The sequence below is a fragment of the Balaenoptera ricei genome, chromosome 15, assembly GCF_028023285.1.
Source record: "Balaenoptera ricei isolate mBalRic1 chromosome 15, mBalRic1.hap2, whole genome shotgun sequence".
In the NCBI taxonomy this organism is placed as follows: Eukaryota; Metazoa; Chordata; class Mammalia; order Artiodactyla; family Balaenopteridae; genus Balaenoptera; species Balaenoptera ricei.
The window spans coordinates 47,388,512-47,406,970 of NC_082653.1; the positions used below are offsets into that span (position 1 = coordinate 47,388,512).

Below are 18,459 nucleotides of genomic sequence, written 5' to 3' on the forward strand. Positions count from 1 at the left end.
GCAGGGGCTTCTGTCCCTGTGGATGGGGGTGCGTCCCCCTCCTGGAGTGTCCATGTGTTCAGCCTGGACACTCCCTGAAACCCAGGCTGTTGGGATTTTTCTGGCAGCTTCTTCACAGGGACATGATCAATTATTAACTCCATTTCCAGCTCCCCTCCCGCCTCTGGAACAATGGGGCAGAGGGTGGGGAGAGGTTGAAAATTCCAAGCTTCAGACCGCAGCTTGTCCTCCTGGTGACCAGCCCCATCCAGGAGCCCGTTCAGAGTTGCCTAGAGCTCTTGTCACTTAGAAGTGACCAGGGTGTTAGGGCCTCTGTGCCAGGAGCCAGGGGCAGAGGCCAGTATAGGTATATCTTTTCTCTCAGAGTATCTGACGATTTTTGTCTGTTTGCTCCTTTCCTGCCCCTGTTCTCTGTGCTGGTGAGATGGGATGGGGAAGGAGCAAGCCCGAGGCTGACCGGGTGGGTCCGGAACGATTGGGCAGAGTGGGCAGGGGTCCTGAAGGAAACCCGTGGAATGATCTCATCCTCCCGTCAGCACAGCCTGCTTTATGGTGCGTGGTCCTTTCTCTGAAATTTACCAGCTGAATACAGAACTAAACTAGGGGATTTATGCCTCTTGGTCTGTATTTCTGAACAGTGATGAGGTTTGTAAAAAGCTACTGCTTCTTTTCTCTCAGCGAACACGTCCCTGGTCCCTGAGCTCATCCGGGGTGTCGTCCAGGCTCTGTCCTTCCCGTCACAACCTGGTTTGTTGACATGTAACCTCTGCCATGTCCGCTTCCTCACCCAGTGGGCCTTTGACACCCGCTGTCGCCTGCCTCTGCCCCGTCACCGCGAAATCAGGGGCCCTGGATGCACAGGGTTCTAGTGTCAGGTCCAGAGAAGGACACTTGAGTGTTTGTCGTCCTCGACCTTCCGGGTGATTCCAGGGGACCCCCTTCTTTGTCAGGGTCTCTCCTCCTGTGATGCTTCTGCCGGCTTCCCCTCCCATCTCCTTTCCACCTTTCTCTAGGAGACTGTGTTTCTCGCTGCCCTTTCTGCCCACCGTGTCCCGCGGGGCGACCTCGTGTGCTCTCCTCTCCCCGATTCCTTTAGCAGCACCGCAGGCGCAGGACTCCCACATCCTGAGCACCTGGCCTGGGTTCTGTCACCATCAGGGAGCCCCACGTCCTAGCTGTGCGGCCCCTCCTGCACGCCTCTCAGCCCCATCCGTCAGGAGTGGTTGGGTCGGGCTTTGCATCCGTCCCAGGAGAGCAGCAGAGTAGCCAGAACCCGGATGTGCTGGGGGACTTGGGTTTCATTCTAGGTGTGTGACCTCAGATGAGTCCTGTAGCCCCTGGGACCCCATCAGAGGAAGGATTGGTAGAGGGTGGAGGTGACCCCTCTCCACTGTGTGCAGGATTGTGTGTGTGTGTCCGCTTGCCTCCTCCTTCCCTCGGCCTGTTGGGTGGGTGGGTCCTCGGAGCAGAGCTTCGCCCTTGCCTCACCCGGGGGGGCTTCTGACAGGTGGGAGACGTGGGCCCCTGTGCCCCAGGTCGGCCATGGCCCCTCCTCCCTGGACCGCAGGTGCCCCAGGGGAGCCGAGTCAGGAAGGTGTCGGGAAGCTCTGCTCTAGAGCGTGCTGTGGTCTCACAAGCGAGACGGCCACTGGCAGGCATTCTCTAAGGGCCAGTTCACGCCACGTTTGCCTCGGTCGTGGGAGGACCCCCCCTCCCCCACCCCCGTCACCATCTGGGCTCCTGGCCTGTGTGGGCCTCTCCCTGCGGGGGAGCTATTTGCAGTGTTCCCACCGGGGGATGTGGTGCTGGTTATTTGAGGGGGAAACAGTGTCTCGACACTGTGAAAGGGTTAAACTTAAATTGTAGCTGGGCTGGGAGGCCAGGTTTATCCCAGCCTGTGGATTGCCTTTTTTTCTTTTAATTGAAATACAGTTGCTTTACAATACTGTGTTAGTTTCAGGTGTACAGCAAAGTGACTCAGTTATACATATAGCCTATGGATTGCTTTTCATGCCCTTTCCAAGATTCCATAGCTTTGCGTTTTGAGAATGATTTTGCATGTAGGTAACATTGGATAAAATTCTTGCAAGGGATTGTTTCCTTAATTCTTGTTTATTGTAAATGGCCTTTTTTGAATTAAAAAAAAAACACCTGATTACTTCTGACAGAACATTTTAAGGGCACAAAGAACGTTAAATCATTACAGAGAACATGTAGAAAAAAATATGGGCATGATGTAGTAGGACAAGTTTAAAAAGATATGGTATCATTGTTTTTTTTTTCTTGAATATCTGGTAAAAATGCTGTTTTTAACCTAGTTACTGTTTCGTTTTGAAGTGTTCCTTCTTGTCATCTTTTGAGTTTTAAGATGTTATTACATAATTGTCACTGCTATTTCTCACGTTTTTTATCTAGGATAGGGATTTTAATAACATAGTAGCATTTCAGTTGAGTATTCATTAACCTGAAATGTAACTATATATATGTTTTTCCCATGTGTGATCTGAAGGCTGCAAGCTTGGAGTGGAAGCACAAGGAGAATCAAGAGACTGGTTTTAAATTTCTTTTTACATTGTTTAGAAAGTATTACCTTCCTCATTTGTTTCCATCATTTACCAAGTTAACAAACATCTACAAGCCTGTGCTTGGTAAGTACTGGTGGGCTGTGTGTCCCGCCTCTTCCAAAGTGGGCTTTGAGTATTTTTAAATAAAATAATCATTCTTTCTCATGTTTAATGGTAACTTTGTTGTAAGAAGTTTATAGTTTCCTAATGAATGATTTTAACTGTTTGTACAAACTAAGATTTACCTCAGTTCACAGCAATAAAGGGAATCTGTGGCTCCTGTACTTAGAAGTAATTTGATATGTATCATGGTATTTTTGGTGTAATTACATTTAATAAAGTTTTTAATGTAAAAAAAGCCTGAATTTCCTGAAGTATACTCTTACGGGTGGCGGGGTGTGGAGACCCCAGACCTTGCCCAGGGATGAGGCCAGCACAGGCCACAGAGCTGCCCTCAGTATGGCTTTTTCAGCACTGGATCCTTCATCTAGCAGGTGCTACTCACAGCTTCTAACGGAGGCACAGATGTTTGGGTGACTGGGGAACCGAGGGACGGTGAGCCCCCGAGAGATAGGAAACGTAAGGGGATTTCTAATTTAGCTTCCAGGGTTTTCCTTCTATAAGAGGTGAGGACGCATAGGACAGAAGCATCCCTTGCAGTGGTGGCGGAGGGAGTGGGGTGCTGGACAAATCTTTCTCTCCCTATTATTTTAAAATGAGTGAAAATAGTTCAAATAAATGATCAAGAACAGTTTTGGAAGAGAAAAGGTCACAACAGCCATTAACGCATCTGGGGAGTGTGGACAGCTAATTCATTTATCTTTGGATGTCTCTGTGCTCACCCACACACCTGGGCAAGGAGAAGCAGCTGAAGCTCGGCTCACTTGGAAAGTGGTAGAAGTGCTGACTTTTAGTGGTACCAGGGTATGTATTTTGTTAGCTATATATTTGTGGGTACTTTTTTCAAAAATTGTTTCTGATTTTATAAGTCCTCCATTTCATTGTAGAAAACATGGTGTATTGTTACTATCCTTAGATTAAAAGGGATTTGCTGAGAACTTTGCTGCTGCAGGTATTTCAGTAAGAGAGTTGAACTTACAGCAAATGGTATCTCAGATTCAATACCATATCATTTTCATATTAATTATGGTATTTAAAGAATGAGAAGTGGACTTCTTATTAATACTTTGGAAATGGTGGTGTCTGATATCTCCAAGATGAAACATGACTGTCTGAATTCTTTTAGACATAAAGTAGATTATACTAATTCTATGTCTTTGGATGCATCTAAAGGGAAAAGGATATAAAACTAAAGATCAGTAGATTTGATCAGTGTAACGTTAGATGATAAAATACCTAATGCGATTAAAAAATGTCTATACATGCTTTTACGTCTATTCTAGTCATAAAATAAGGTTAAATTAGTTATATGTGAAAAGATTTTCGCTATTATAATCTCATGTAATTTCTCAAATTCGTTAAAAAGAGTTATGACCTTTGTTTTTCCACAGCTGTATACATAGTTGTATGTAGATAATAGCAACCACCACCCCGCGTTGGTCAGACTGCAAGGCAGACCCAGAGATGAGCTTACCAGAAGATTCCATTTTTAATCACTTGGGTTTTTAAATCTCAGCTGCTGTTTAAACAACCAGATATATGTCTATTTAATTAGAAACTGAAACATTTGTAGGGTTACATGATGTTAAGACTCACTAACCTGATCATGTGTTCTTTTGTCTTGCAGACATCCCCCACTTGAGACCAAAGCCCGTGTATGTTACTACAACTCGAGACAATGAGAACACTTACAGCACAAAAACCCCATACATGGCAGCTCGCGTTGTTTTTATTAAGTGGATCGTGACTTTCTTTTTGGAAAAAAAGTATCTAACTGCAACACAAAACACTAAGAATGGAGTTGATGTATTGCCCAAAATCATTCAGGTATGTCATTCATCACTCTTTTATCTTTCAGTTCTGGTGTCATAACCTATACTTAACACCAGAGTAATTGACTGTCAAGGTTATTGGCTCTCACAGGTTGTTGGTCATAGGGACTCGATTTACTGGCTCCTCGGTCTGTACTGCTGAGGTTTCAGAGGAAGCCATGAGTTGGAAGCACTTGCCGTGCTCTGTGGGTGTTGCCATGACAAGGCGACCCTGGGGCCGAGGGAGGCCTTCTGAGCAGGTGACTGAGCTGTGCGCTCCTGGCTCCCTCTCACCTCCCCTGCTTCACTCGGGCCCCAGTGACCTTGAGCATGATGCCGAGGGCCTCTCTTGCCTTGCTCCTCCCAGCCCCAGCAAGGTCCTCAGGAATTGTGAGGTGGTCCATGGAGAGGACCCCTGAGACTGCCAGGTGCCCTCTGGGATCTCAGGGAGGGAAGGGGTGGGTCAGCAGCTCAGGATTTTGGGTGGTGGTTGAGCCACTATGGGGTCCCCAGAAGAGGGGGCTGTGTCTCCCTGAGGCCTGGGTGAAGCCCTCTTCTCACCTGGGGGCTGCGGGGCTTCCCTCTCTCAGTGGCATTGGTCAGACATGTGGGGCTTTCCCGGCGGGCTGTGTGGCTTCGGGCCTTTGTGCAGGCAGAGCAGGACCACTTGTGGAAGTCAGAGAGGCCGCTGTGTGGGGGAGTCATGGTTTCGTGTGCTTTGTTTCACCGGCGCCAAGAACAGGGTCAGGACGTGTGGTCCACTTAGTGCAGGTCGGCTGATGCTCTGCGGTTCCCAGATGTGTGATGTCGGCCTGGGCTGGAGGGTGCACTCCCCGAGGGGCACTCGGTACCCTGATGGCAGAGCGCCGAGCCGGTCCAGAGCACAGGCTCCGTGAGAAGAACAACAAAAGACTCGCTAAAAGAAAGTTTTAAAACACCTTCCATTTCTGAATTTAAAAATTTAGTAGGTAAACTCAAAATGGTAATGATCACTGCTGAGAACAAAATTGGTTTTCTGACAAAATATCCCACAACACTGATAAAAAAATCAGAGATGGAAATAGAAACTAATAGATAAAACCTTAGGTGCAGACCTACCTTGCAGATATTGTGAGGACAGAAGGAGAAAAGAACGAGAAGTAATAATTGACCGAACAGTAAGAAAAGTTTACCTAAGCTAAAAAAAAAAAGTCATGCCTTAAACTGAAAGGGCCTTTGAGTCCCAGGAAGAATTAGCAAAACAGACACCAACCTAAACAGACATTTGGCTTTCAGGGATTAAGGAAAAATGCTACAGACTTCCAAACAGGAACTGCAGTTATTTCAAAGGAATGGCACTGAGATTAGCACCAAATATCTAATGAAATCTGCAGCCCTGGAAGCCAGAGGAAACTGTCTGTCTGTTCCTTGATCCGTCCCTTTCTCAGAGTCTCACTTCATATCACGTACCTAAGCACTTGGTCACATTGGTTTAAGGCCTAAGTTGACTTAAGGTCTAAATATAAAAACAAAGTGATAAAGAACTTAGGAAAAAATCTAGGAGAATGTATAAATTTGGGAAGTGGGAGACCACCTTTGGTAGAGATGAAACCCACAAACCAAAGACTAATCGAGGTTTGACTTTATTTTAAAAAATAGAAAAAGATTTCTAATGTCAAAAGATAACGTAAAGCCAGGCCCAAGCAATAGACTGTGAAAAGCATTGGTCACATCATGACTGTTCATAGTCTCTGCTGTATAAAGAGCACCTATGAATAGACATGAGACAAATAAGTTAACTGAAAATGGACAAAGGAGGTGAAAGGAGGTGAAAGGCAATTCACAGAAGAGGAAATAAAAATGGCCCTGGGTCTCTCCAGCAGTCAGGAAAACACAGGTAGTTCTGAGCCACGATGAGAGGCCTTTATTCACCCATCAGGTAGACAAAAACTAAAAATCCTCAGGTAGACAAAAATTTGTAGGAAATATAAGAAACTCAGTCACACTCTGATAAATTTTTCATGGCGTCTTAATGTAGTTATGCAGGCAATTCAAAACACTATCGTAGAAAGGATGTAACTTTTTCCTGCCTAGTTTCAAAATTTCGGAAAATCATCACCTGTATTTATTGAAAATAAGTTGCGCATTCTTGAAAAATACATTTGGAGGATGAGAAGTAGCAAGACTAGCAAATTAACCACTGCTTCCAGGTTCTAATTTTTTCCCTGTTGACTCTTCACACTTGTGACTCATTTCCTTTTATTATATAGCTAAAAGTGTCATAAGGTTCTGCCCTCCTGAGTCGGTTAGGAGAGTTTTATCACCCTAACAGGAAAAAGGCACCAGAACTCAAACTGTCACATCCATAAAAGAAATGTTTCAATATCATAAAAGAGCAGCTCGAGGTGAGGCTGGCCGAGGCTGTGGCTGGTGCCCGCCCTCTCCCTTGTTCTCTCCTCCGCCCTTTCCCTCTGCTCCTGCCTGAAGGTTGCTGCAGCAGCTGGGGCCCTGCTTTCCTAGTTCATGTTTAAAGACAGTCCAGAAGTGCAGAGCCCTTCCCTTTTGTCTTTGGGGAACAATTTAGGTTACCTGTGCAAGAATAAGTTGCTGATTGGCTCAGATCTGGGGGTGTGAACAGCCCAGGGGGGCGGCGACCAGCTTCCAGGAAGCAGAAGGCTCCCCTGGCGCGGGGGGGGGGGGTCAGCTTCCTGTGAGGCAGGTGCGCTGCATGCGAGGGGTGGGCGCAGAGCACTGGGGTTCCGTGAGGGGGGAAGGGATGCTGGCCAGACACCATCCAGGCCCACGGCTACTGTGCCCTGAAGGTGGCCATGCCCAGACATGGCCACCGCCATGGTCCAGGCTGTTACTACACCTTGCAGTCCGTTGTCACGTTAGTTTCCTGCTGCTGCTGTAGCTAATCACCACAAATGTATTATCTTACAGCTCTGGAAGCCCGAAAGCCAGAATCGGTCTCAGTGGGCTAAAATCAAGGTGTGGGCAGCTCTGTGTTCCCTCTGGAGGCTCCGGCGCTGGGGGGGGGGGGGGGGTCCATGCTCTTGCCTTACCTGGCCTCCAGAGGCTGCTGCATTTCCCCAGCTCACCACCCCTCATCACATCATTTCTCCCTCTGTTTCCATCTTCACATCACCTTCTCTGTGTCTGCTCCTCCTGCCTCCTTGTGGGTCCTTGTGGTTACATTGGGACCACCCAAGTAATTCAGGGTCCTCTCCCTATCTCAGCATCCTTAATTTAGTCACATCTGCTCAGTCCCTTCTGCCACGTAAGGCAGCGCAGTCAAAGGTTCCGGGATTCCGGGCGCGTGGACATCTTGGTCATTATTCAGCCGACCTGTCTCCTTGTGTTTCCGTTTCTGCCTTACAATTCTGTTTTCCCTCTCATCTCATGTGTGCACACCGTATGTTCTGCTCCTCATTTACATCATACAGGAGAAAAAGCAGTTTAAACAACTGAATATTAAATTTTGGAAATGGAGTTGTAGGAATAAAAGCACACGTAATTGTATTTATCTCCTGAAAGTTTTTGTTTGGGGTTTCAAGTTTAATATAATTTTATCCGTGTAAGGCGAACATCACTGTCTAAGTCAGGTGATCCAGGATCTCTTTTCAAAGAATGTACTGCTCTTATAAAAGCCCTTTAAAACAATATTTTAAATGCTGCTTCCAAATAGAGTTCACACTTTTGCCACTATTACTGTGTTAAAGGTCATGTATGGGGGGTTTTGTGTGTGTGTTTTTCCAAAGTGAATTTACTTCCTTTTGATCTAGAACTAATAACTTTGACAGTATTTTTCACCAGGGAGGAAAGGAATTAGCTCACTTAGCCCTCGGAGAATCTGGTTTGACAGATTTTCTTGTTTGGTGGCATCATTCATGGGAGAGCAAGAATACGGTTGCCTGGAAATCTGGTACCATGTTGGCAACAATGACCACAAATCCCCCTTTCAAACCTGAACATTCTTGGTGCTTCATCTCAGCCTACAGTGTTTTCAGTGAACTATTATTTATTCCTTGGTAATTCATTTTTGTGTGATATAGAAGTACTTCAGCATATATTAGAGAAAGCGGAGTAGTGATTTTAAAATTTCAGTAGCACATTAATTAAGCATTAAAACCCAAAGAACTCCATGAGGGAATGAAAAAAAGTGTGCGATACTAAGACAGTTGATCACACTTATTTGTATGATAACTCTTTAGTTACAGTGTTAAAGTACCACTTTTACTAATTCTGAGCCAGCCCTTCAATAATGATTCATGGGCTATGGGTTTCCCGAAATTGTTGTATCTTATGGGGTGAACAGTTAGAAAAGATGAATCACACAACTTGACACCCCTGGGGAAGCTTGTGTATCACACAGACCCACTTGCCTGTTGACTGCCACTCTAGTGCTCTGTGTTCTTACTTCTATCAAGGCAAGCGTAGGCTGCCTCCAACCCCGTGGGCAAATCATGATGGGGAATTGAGTGGCATCAGGCATCACCAGCAGAATGGCAGCTGCATCCTCGTTTCACACCTGCTTTGTGGGTATCCTCATCTGGCCTGACCCTGAGGGTGAGCAAGTCTCAGTATGAGCCATGGGTTGAGAGGAAACCAGGGTGGGGAGGGGAGGGATTAAGTGGTAGCCTGTAGCATGCAATTTCCTGAGCCCTGACAGCACAGACCTAGTCCAAGCAGATATGTCTGTTTCACTGGCTAAGCCTTCATCATATGGCAGAGACGTAAAAAGCATCTTTATATTTACCACCGGAATCAACTAATACTAAATTATAGTTGAGAATTCCAGCTTGATTGTAGTGGGCAGAAAATGGACCTCTCTCTGTAGTTAATTCGTATTCATGCTCTTATTGTTAATCTTCAGAAAAGAGGCAAGAAAGGAATAAACTTGAATTACCAGTTTGTTTCCACTCTCATCACTTACTATAATTATAAACGTCTGTTAAAACATACAGATGTTTTTGGAAAGCATCCTTTTGTTGGTGTGAACTAGAGGAGGCTGAGAAAAGCACTGTTTTATCTAGAGAAGTTTTTTCAATTTATGGCATGATGGGAAATTCATCTATGTTATCATTATGTTCTATTTGGATCACAGAGCTCACTTTTTTTTTTTTTTAACTTTTGGATTTATTGATTTATTTATTTATTTATTTATTTATTTATTTATTTATTTATTTATTTATGGCTGTGTTCAGTCTTCGTTTCTGTGCGAGGGCTTTCTCTAGTTGTGGCAAGTGGGGGCAACTCTTCATTGCGGTGCGCGGGCCTCTCACTGTCGTGGCCTCTCTTGTTGCGGAGCACAGGCTCCAGATGCGCAGGCTCGGTAAATTGTGGCTCACGGGCCTAGTTGCTCCGCGGCATGTGGGATCTTCCCAGACCAGGGCTCTAACCCGTGTCCCCTGCATTGGCAGGCAGATTCTCAACTGCTGCGCCACCAGGGAAGCCCTAAACATAATTCTTTACATACATGATTTTAGTTATCTAATTGCTGTGTTATCTAATTCGTTATCTAATGACCTCAAAATGGAGTGGCTTAAAACAACAACCCTTTAATCATATTACATATTTCCCTTTTTGGGTCAGGAATTTGGGTGGGATTTGGTTGGACAATTTGTGTGCTTCATGCGGCATTAGCTGAGGTCAGTGGGTGGTGGTCAATGGCTGGTTGGTCCGGAGGGTCCAGGATGACTTCATTCCCGTGCCTGTTACTCTGATGGGTGCAACTGGAAGGCTGGGCGCCACTGGGCCTCCCTTTCCACGTAGCCCCTCTAGCAAGGTAGTTGGACTTCTTCCCTGGCCGCTTAGGGCTCCGAGAGCAAAAGTTCACAGAGGTGCCAAGTGGAAGTGGTCAGCCTCCTGGGCCTGGGTCCTGAGAAGGCACAGGTCCCCTCCACCCTTCTGTTCTGCTGGTTAACTCTGTCCCCCAGCCCGTGGGGATCCAAAGCAGGGGACACAGATTTCCCCCTTCTGCAGAGGGAGTGCCAAAGAATTTGTGGCCATTTAAAATTTTCTATGTAAGTATGTGTATACTTTTTTTTTTTTTTTGGCTTGTTGGGAAAATGAAAGTTATTGATCAAAACGTCACAGTTTACTAAGCCATAAAGGACATTAGATTTAATCTAACCTCCATGCTTTACAGATTAAAAATGTATGTATATCAGTAAAAGGAGTAAAATTTTATTTTTCTCTGCAAGGTAGTTGATCCATCAAAAAGATGAAATAATTTCTATAGGGTAGCTCGCTGCACAGTGTGGCAGTGCCTTTGATAAGCCACACAGGCTTAATATCCCAGGCATGAAGAGAAAAATTACTATCAATATAATTTTCTATTAATTTTCTCTAGAGATTATTATTTGGACATCTGCTTTGCTTTCAAACTATCCTTGGTAGTCGCTGAAGTTATTTTGTGCGACTCGTTTCTTGTCACTTTTGTAAAACATATTCACAGTAGGTAGAATTTTAGTGGTATTTAGGTTATATATTTTTGACACAAGAATAATACTGTAATTTGCAAAGATTGAAGCAAAATTACATGTATGTTGTGTTTGGAGGAAATCTTTAATTCTGGGGGAAATGAGAGCAGAAAAACAAATTAAACTTTGTGAATGATTACATAGATTATTTTATTTCTTTGTGCTCCTAAAGCCTCTAAATATTTAAAGTTTTGTAAATATTTTAGTTAAGTTTGATCCGAGATTCTGAATATGAAACTCAGATCAAGGTCCTTCTCATAAAATACCCTTTAAAGATATTGACACTCCTCCGATCAAGGTGTCACTTACTCATGTGAATCAGATGAAGCTTCCCAGCACTGTGGCTGCAAAAAATCCACCAAATTTCCAAATCTCTGTGACCGTAGATTAAGTGCTGAAGGCTGGAGACCACAGGTAATGATAATATAAATTCATTTACACATAATTTATTCTGTGATTTTACAGATATAAACCAGGCTGATAACATTTCGCAGCCTCCCTCCCTGCAATACTTTTCCCATTAAAATAACTTAGTTGGGGGGGAGTTAGTTGGTGAATTAGAAAGTGGGTAAGTGCAGGTCCAGGAGTCCCTTGTGCTCCGAGCAGGGCTGCGTTTCCGCTGCTCTTCAAGTGCATGGTAACCGGAGTCCCTGAAAACAAGGCAAGCCTTCAGTCTTGCCAGGTGTTCTGGAGTCTGGGAGGATCCCTCAGGAGCGGGTGCCTTTCTTGCAGACCGTCGGGGGTGGAGGTGCGGTGCAGGAGCGGGCGCCGGAGCTGGACGGCGGCGGGGCGGCCGAGCAGGACAGAAGCCACTCGGACAGCAGCACCCTGTCCGAGCGCCGGCTCAGCAGCTGCAGCGTCTGCGGCGTTGAGGAGGAGCACTGCGCCGTGTACGAGATGGTCCAGCGCATCCTTCTGTCCACGCGTGGCTACGTCAACTTTGTGAACGAGGTGTTCCGCCAGGTGAGTGTGTGTGTGTGTGTGTGTGTGTGTGTGTGTGGTCACGGAGCTGAAGAGGTTTCTGTTCTTGTCCTTTCACTCATAATACTCCAAGAAATATAATCGACAAGTTGGGCTCCATCACACAACTCCATAATGATTTCTCTAATCCCACATTTAATGTGTCAAGTGGAGGGCTGTGATTTGGGCTTTTTGGTAATTTTTAATTTTGTTTTTATGACTTTGGTTTTTGTAAAATTCCTACACGGGGTGGGAAGATTTTATATTTGAACAAAATCATCCTGCAAATACCTCGCATTTCCATAACAAACTTTAAACCCGGAGGGAGGCGGGGAGAAAGCCCTCCTGAACCCCCGCGGCACTGAACCACCACGGCACGTGAGCACAGCCAAGACGGCCCGAGGCTGGATTGTTCCAGGGCTGTAGGAGCTCACGAGCTGCAGGTTCCTGTACAGTTGGACTTTGCCCACAGAGGCATATGGCAGGCACCTCCAGTAGACGTATTTATGGCCTGAGAGGAAAAAGGAGGCTAGGGAGGGGATTCAGAGGAAGGAAAGGAGCCGAGGTGATGACGTTGAAATAATAGACCTTTGGTGGAAACTGGTGGGTGAGAAGGTGTCGGGATGAGCAGAAGCGCAGACGAGAAAACAGGTGCAGCAAGGGAGGATGCTGGAGAGGTCAGAGCAGCCCCGAGCAGCCTGCCCACCGCTGCAGCTGATTCACTGTCTGGACATGTGTGTGACTGGACACTTGTGTGACTGTCACAGTGGGGAGGGAGGTGCTGCTACTGGCATCTAGTGGGAGGGAGCCTGGATGATTCTAAGCATCTATGGTGCACAGGACAGCATCCCCCCAACCCCCCGGCCCATGACACGTGTGCCCACAAGGCAGTAGTGCTGCTGGGCAGAAACCCTCAGCTGCAGCTTCGGACATAGGAAGCAGGGCCTTGATGGGGTGAGACAGTGGCCTGGCACATGGAAGCAGCCGTTGGCCACCTGTGTCTTGGAACCGGTGCCCTGGGAAGTGGAGAGAGCTTGTGTGTGATGAGGGGATGGTCGTTCAGTCTGTGCCCCAAGCAGAGAGGGAGGCCCTCGGATGGCGGAAACCTGTCTGGGGGAGAGGAGGGGTCTGTTCACACATGGGCGACGCACGTGCACCACCAAGAGCTTCCCGCGGAGGTGAGACCCGCGTGGGGAAGGAGGAAACCTTCACCTCTGAGACTTACAGGAAAACAACCTCCACCAAGAGTGACAGTCCCAGCATAATCCACAGCACTCTAGAGGTTTTACTGTATTTTGTATTTTAATCAATAAAAAATTTCTACTTAAGAAAATGGTGAGAAAGTGGCCATGGACAACATGGAACAAGCAAGCACGGCTGTTTTCCTGTAACACCTTACTTACAGAAATTAAGTGCCAGGCTGGATTTGCATTGTGGATCGTAGTTTGCTGATCCTGATCTATAGTAATGTTTTAAACGCTTGGATACAAATACTTAAAATCAGATATCATTAACAAAGCTTTTCAATTTTGCACAAGAGACAAGTGCTAAATTGATGTGGTTCTACCTATATTGCGTATTTATTTATTTATTATACACATAGTTCCATTTGCATCCATTATTGGCATTCCACCCCTGGCAATAGTGTGTTCTAAGTTCTAAATTCAATCAAAATCCTAGATCCAGTGTAAATTCAGTTTTGAAGTAGAAACTGCATCATTAAGGTAACTGCAGACTACTTACTCCTGAAGTTAGGAGCCATCTTTGTACCATGAAATTCAAAAACGTTTACATTTTATAATTATTCTTAATCAAATCTAATTTGAAAGCTTATGTGAAATTTCAAATATGATTATTGTGCATTGTTAAAATACTGAAATAGAGACATTTGGGAAAAGGGGCATGGGTTTGAACATTGCGTTTTATTGCCCTCTCTTGGTCAATGATGAAGTTTTCTTCTATGGAAGACAAAATGTGACTTCTTTTACAAAAATATCTTTTTTAATTTTAAATCCTTCAGAGACTAAGCCTAAAGGCTGTTAAAGTTTAAAAATGTGCATTCATTCAAGAAGTGCACGTTTTCAGTGTGGAGTTAAGATGTGTGTGTATGTAACAGAGAACAGCACAAGAGGCAGGTCGGATGTCCACACGCATGATGTGGGAACAAAGGCCCACGAGGACCACTGGGGGCTGGGCGGCTCAGGGCGGGGCTGACGGAGCAGTCACCTCAGACTGGATGGTTCAATGAGTTGAAGGCTGTGGCCGTAGACGGTTCCTGAGGGAGATGAGGTTTGGCAAGGTTCAAGGCAGTCTCCAGCAGGCAGGCTGAGCGGGTGGAGTGTGTCAGGAGGGCGGTTCTGATCCCTGGGTCACTCCACCAGAAACTTGTCTCCTAACTGCTATTTTTCAGGCTACCTTGTGTGATCATTTGTTGGTCATGAAATCAATGTAGTGGGTCAAGAGCCAGTATTTTTTTTTAAATTAATGAAATAAAGTAAAATAGAACAGACCAAAAAAAATTCACAGCGCAGTGCATATTGTAAGAATTAGTATTTCTTTGTGAAACTTCTGACTTATTTTTGTGTATACTACATACACAAATGCATGTATCCTTATGGAAAATGTCTTACTTAGGTTATGATCTGAAATGAAAGTACTGCTCTAAAGGACATTTGTTCATTAGGTTGTTTTGTTGGTAGTTTGGTTTTATTTTAAAGAGCAACTTTATTTAAAAAAAAGATGACTCCATTAGATAAAGATAGTATCTTTCTATAGATATAAGTATAGTGGAGAAAGCCAAAAACAAATCACTCAAACACTGCCATCCAAGTAACTGTTATCAGTGTTAGAAGAGCATCATTCTAGGTATTTCTCTGTGTGTATAGATGGCTGCTGGCCTGGCAGCACGAGAGACCAGCAGAGAGGACAGGGTGAGACAGGATATGAACAGACAGGAAGCAGCCTGGTGGACGGTTAGACAGGAGGGCTTACAGATGAGCTGATAGACATAAACAAACTGGCAGGCAGGCGTAGAACAGACAGGAAGGTGCAGACTGGCCAGCCAGCAGAGGTGGAGATAAGCAGGAAGGTGTAGCCAGACAGGTGGGTAGGTGCAGGTAGACGGGCAGACAGAGGTAGAATTTGGCCGGCAGGGATGGGTGGACCGGCAGGCAGGCAGCCGTGGACAGAAACAGGTGAATCAGACAGAGGCTGACCAAGGTGAAGGCCAGGGCCACGACAGGTGTGTGGAAGTGGCAGGGGTGGGGTGGGGGACCGCAGGATAGCTTTATGACAATGGAGCCTTTAACTCTGAATGAATCTTTAATGCAGTTTTAATGAGTAGTTCTGAATTTTATTTTTACCTGAATTTAACAGAAGAAAAGACAGCAAACCCAAAGGAATTGTTGAAATTCCAGTAAATATTCCTTTACCACAAGAAATATTAATTGCTAGAAGACGTGTCTATAATAAAAAGATTATAATAGCATTAAAATATTGGAATCACTTTTTACCTGCATGTTTTAATGTTAGGTGGCACTTGATTTCTTGTTATGAAACGTGAAGAGCTTAGCAGCCTTGTGTTTTTTTGAGCCTCCTCTCCCCATCTGCTGATTTCATTATATTATAAATTTATAATATAATGAATATATAAATATTCATTATATTATAAATTTACATTTGCAGTTGATTTTGGAATCCTGATGGGCAGAGGTATTTAATCTTGGTTCTGTATTTTGACAGATTCGTTCCTCCTGGTGTCCACAGCCCTAAAATACTTGCTTTGATTGACTTCTTGGTTGGTCTCGTTTTGTCGCTGAGTGGTGTTTTCAAGAAGGTGTATTGGCAGCTCTATTCCCTGAGTCCTACTTATTTATTTATTGAACTATAGTTGATTTACAATATTGTGTTAGTTTCAGGTGTACAGCAAAGTGACTCAGTTATATATATATATATATAAAACATATATTATATAGAATATAGAATATAACATATAGAATATAACACATAGAATATGGAATATAGAATATATATGACATATATAATACAGAATATAGAATACAGAATATATATATATTCTTTTTCAGATTCTTTTCCATTATAGGTTATTATCAATACAAGATACTGAATGTAGTTCCCTGTGCTATACAGTAAATCCTTGTTGTTTATCTACCTTGAGTCCTTTTGTGATGGGTAATGTTTTCTTTTTGCCTTTGCACATGAACAGTAGTTTAGCTGGGTATAATAATTTCAGGTCACTTTCTTCCTCTTAGGAATTTATACATCAAAACTTTTCTAGACAAACAAATCAGAAAAGGCAAGAAAACCTCACAAGGATTTCAGTTATACAATTGAGACTTAAGAATGAATATGTTTAACACATTTAAAGAAATAAAAGACAAGCTTGAAAATGTTTGCAGAAAACAAGAAACCATAGCAGATGACTAAGCAGATATGAATAGGAAGAAAATAGAACTTCTAGTGATGAAAAAAATGTCATAATTGAAATATTAAAGGAAAACTTCAATGGGTAGGTTTAATAGCAGATTAGATACAGCTGAAGAGGGAATGCATTTGATGACAGGTCTGAAGAAATTATCCTGAATGCACCTTGGAGAGACAAAGAGAGGAAGGGTATGAGAGGTTGAGACGTGGAGGAGAGTGAGAAGGTCTGATGTATGTGTTCAGCTCTCTTCTATCCTGTTATTTTTGTCTGCTGTTTTCTCAGCTGAGAAATATCCTACTGTGACTGTGGATTTGTCTGTTTCTTCACAGTTTATCAGTATTTGATATATATGAATATGAATTTTACTAAGTAAAATTCTTAGTTGCAGTACAGATTTAGAATTATTATATATTCCTTTGAATTGAATCTTTTATCATTAAGAACTTTCTTTTTCTCTAGTAATGCCTTTTTTTTTTTTTTTTTTTTTTTGCCTAAAAGTTGTTCTTGCCTGTTCTGAATGTAGCTCTCCAGTTTTCTTTTGGTTAGTATTTTCATGGTAATCTTTTTCTAACTTTTTGCTTTCAACGTCCCCTTTTCATATGTTTTGGATGTCCTCTTATAAATAGCATGTGGTCTTTTTAATAGCTTTTAAAATCCAACCTTATAATCTCTGTCTTTTGATTGGAGCATTATTGCATTTACATTTAATGTAACAACTGCTATAATTGTGTTTACATCTACTATCTTTCTACTTTCTGTCTTAATTTTTTCAGACTGATTACATTTAGCATCCTATTTTTCTCCTCTAGATAAGTATTTTTACACTCATTTGTAATATTTTAAGCATTAACAATATGCATCCCTAACTTAAAATCTAGCATTAATTTCAACTTTTACCTCTCGGTATGCATTTTAGTTCCATTTACTCCTTCTTAGTTTATATACCACTGTTATGTATGTGTATGCCATTTAATGCCATATTATGAATATATAATATGTATTATATATACACAAATATATATATACATATACATATATATCATCTCTTTCAGAACTACTATAATTACTTTTTCCAGTTTTATTCTTTTTTTTATATATATTCATATATATATATTATTCATTTAGATTTATCCAAATAATTACCATTTTTGTTGCACTTTATTTCTTCCCAAATCTCTGACCTGGAATTATTTTCCTTCTGCTTAAAGAATAACTTTTAGTATTTCCCTTAGATTAGGTCTCTTGGTAAAAATTTTCTCATTTTCTTATCTGAAAACGTCTGTTTTGCTTTATTTTTGAAATATTTCTTTATGGATGTCAGATTCTACTTTGGCAGCTGCTTTCTTTCTGCACATTGAATATTTTGTTCCATTGGTTTTTGGCTTTCATTGTTTCTTTGAGAAGTTATGCTAAGTCATGTGGTTATTCCTTTGGAAGAAATGTGTCTTTTTTCCCCCTGGCTCCTTTTAAGATTTTCAGATTGTCTTTGGTTTTCAGCAGTCTTAGTGTAATATGCTTTGAATGTATCCTGCTTGTGTTTCTTTGTGATTCTTGAATCTGTGGCTTGATGTGTTTTATCATTTTGGGTAAAATTCTCAGCCATTCTATCTTCAGATATTGTTTCTGCTGCTTTTGACTCATTCCTTCCTTCTGCATCTCCAGCCATGGAAAAGATAACCTTTGCATTGCGTTCTCTCTCACCTCTCTTCTGATGGAGCCATCCTTTGTCTCTCTGTGCTTCATTCTGTATATTTTCATCGGATTTTTTTTCCAGTTTACTCTTCAGCTACATCCATCCTATTGTCAGCCATTTACACTGGGCTTTTAATTTTGGTTATTTTATTTTTCAATTTCATATACATCTTTTTCTGATACTTTACCTAGATCTCTTATATGTTTAAATTATTATCTGTTTTTAACGTGATTTTATTAATGTTGACTTCTTTTCTCACGTTTCTAATTTTTTTATTAATATGCTGTATATCATATTAATCAGACTGTGCAAATAATTTTGGTTTTACTATGATTTTATTTTCCTCCAGAGGGGATTTATATTTGCTTTCTGGGAGGAAGGTAATATTGAATTTGGGTTACAT

General features: G+C 42.9%; 1 protein-coding gene across 3 annotated transcripts in view; it reads left to right on the forward strand.

The window, feature by feature from the left end:
• Positions 1–18,459, forward strand: part of RALGAPA2 (Ral GTPase activating protein catalytic subunit alpha 2) — a 281,669-nt gene that overhangs the window by 61,334 nt on the left and 201,876 nt on the right. For all 3 annotated transcript variants that reach the window (XM_059898891.1, XM_059898892.1, XM_059898893.1), the window contains exons 8-10: positions 2,510–2,648; positions 4,312–4,511; positions 11,692–11,922. In XM_059898891.1, the coding sequence (XP_059754874.1) occupies positions 2,510–2,648; positions 4,312–4,511; positions 11,692–11,922 (570 nt within the window). The remainder of the gene's footprint in view (positions 1–2,509; positions 2,649–4,311; positions 4,512–11,691; positions 11,923–18,459) is intronic.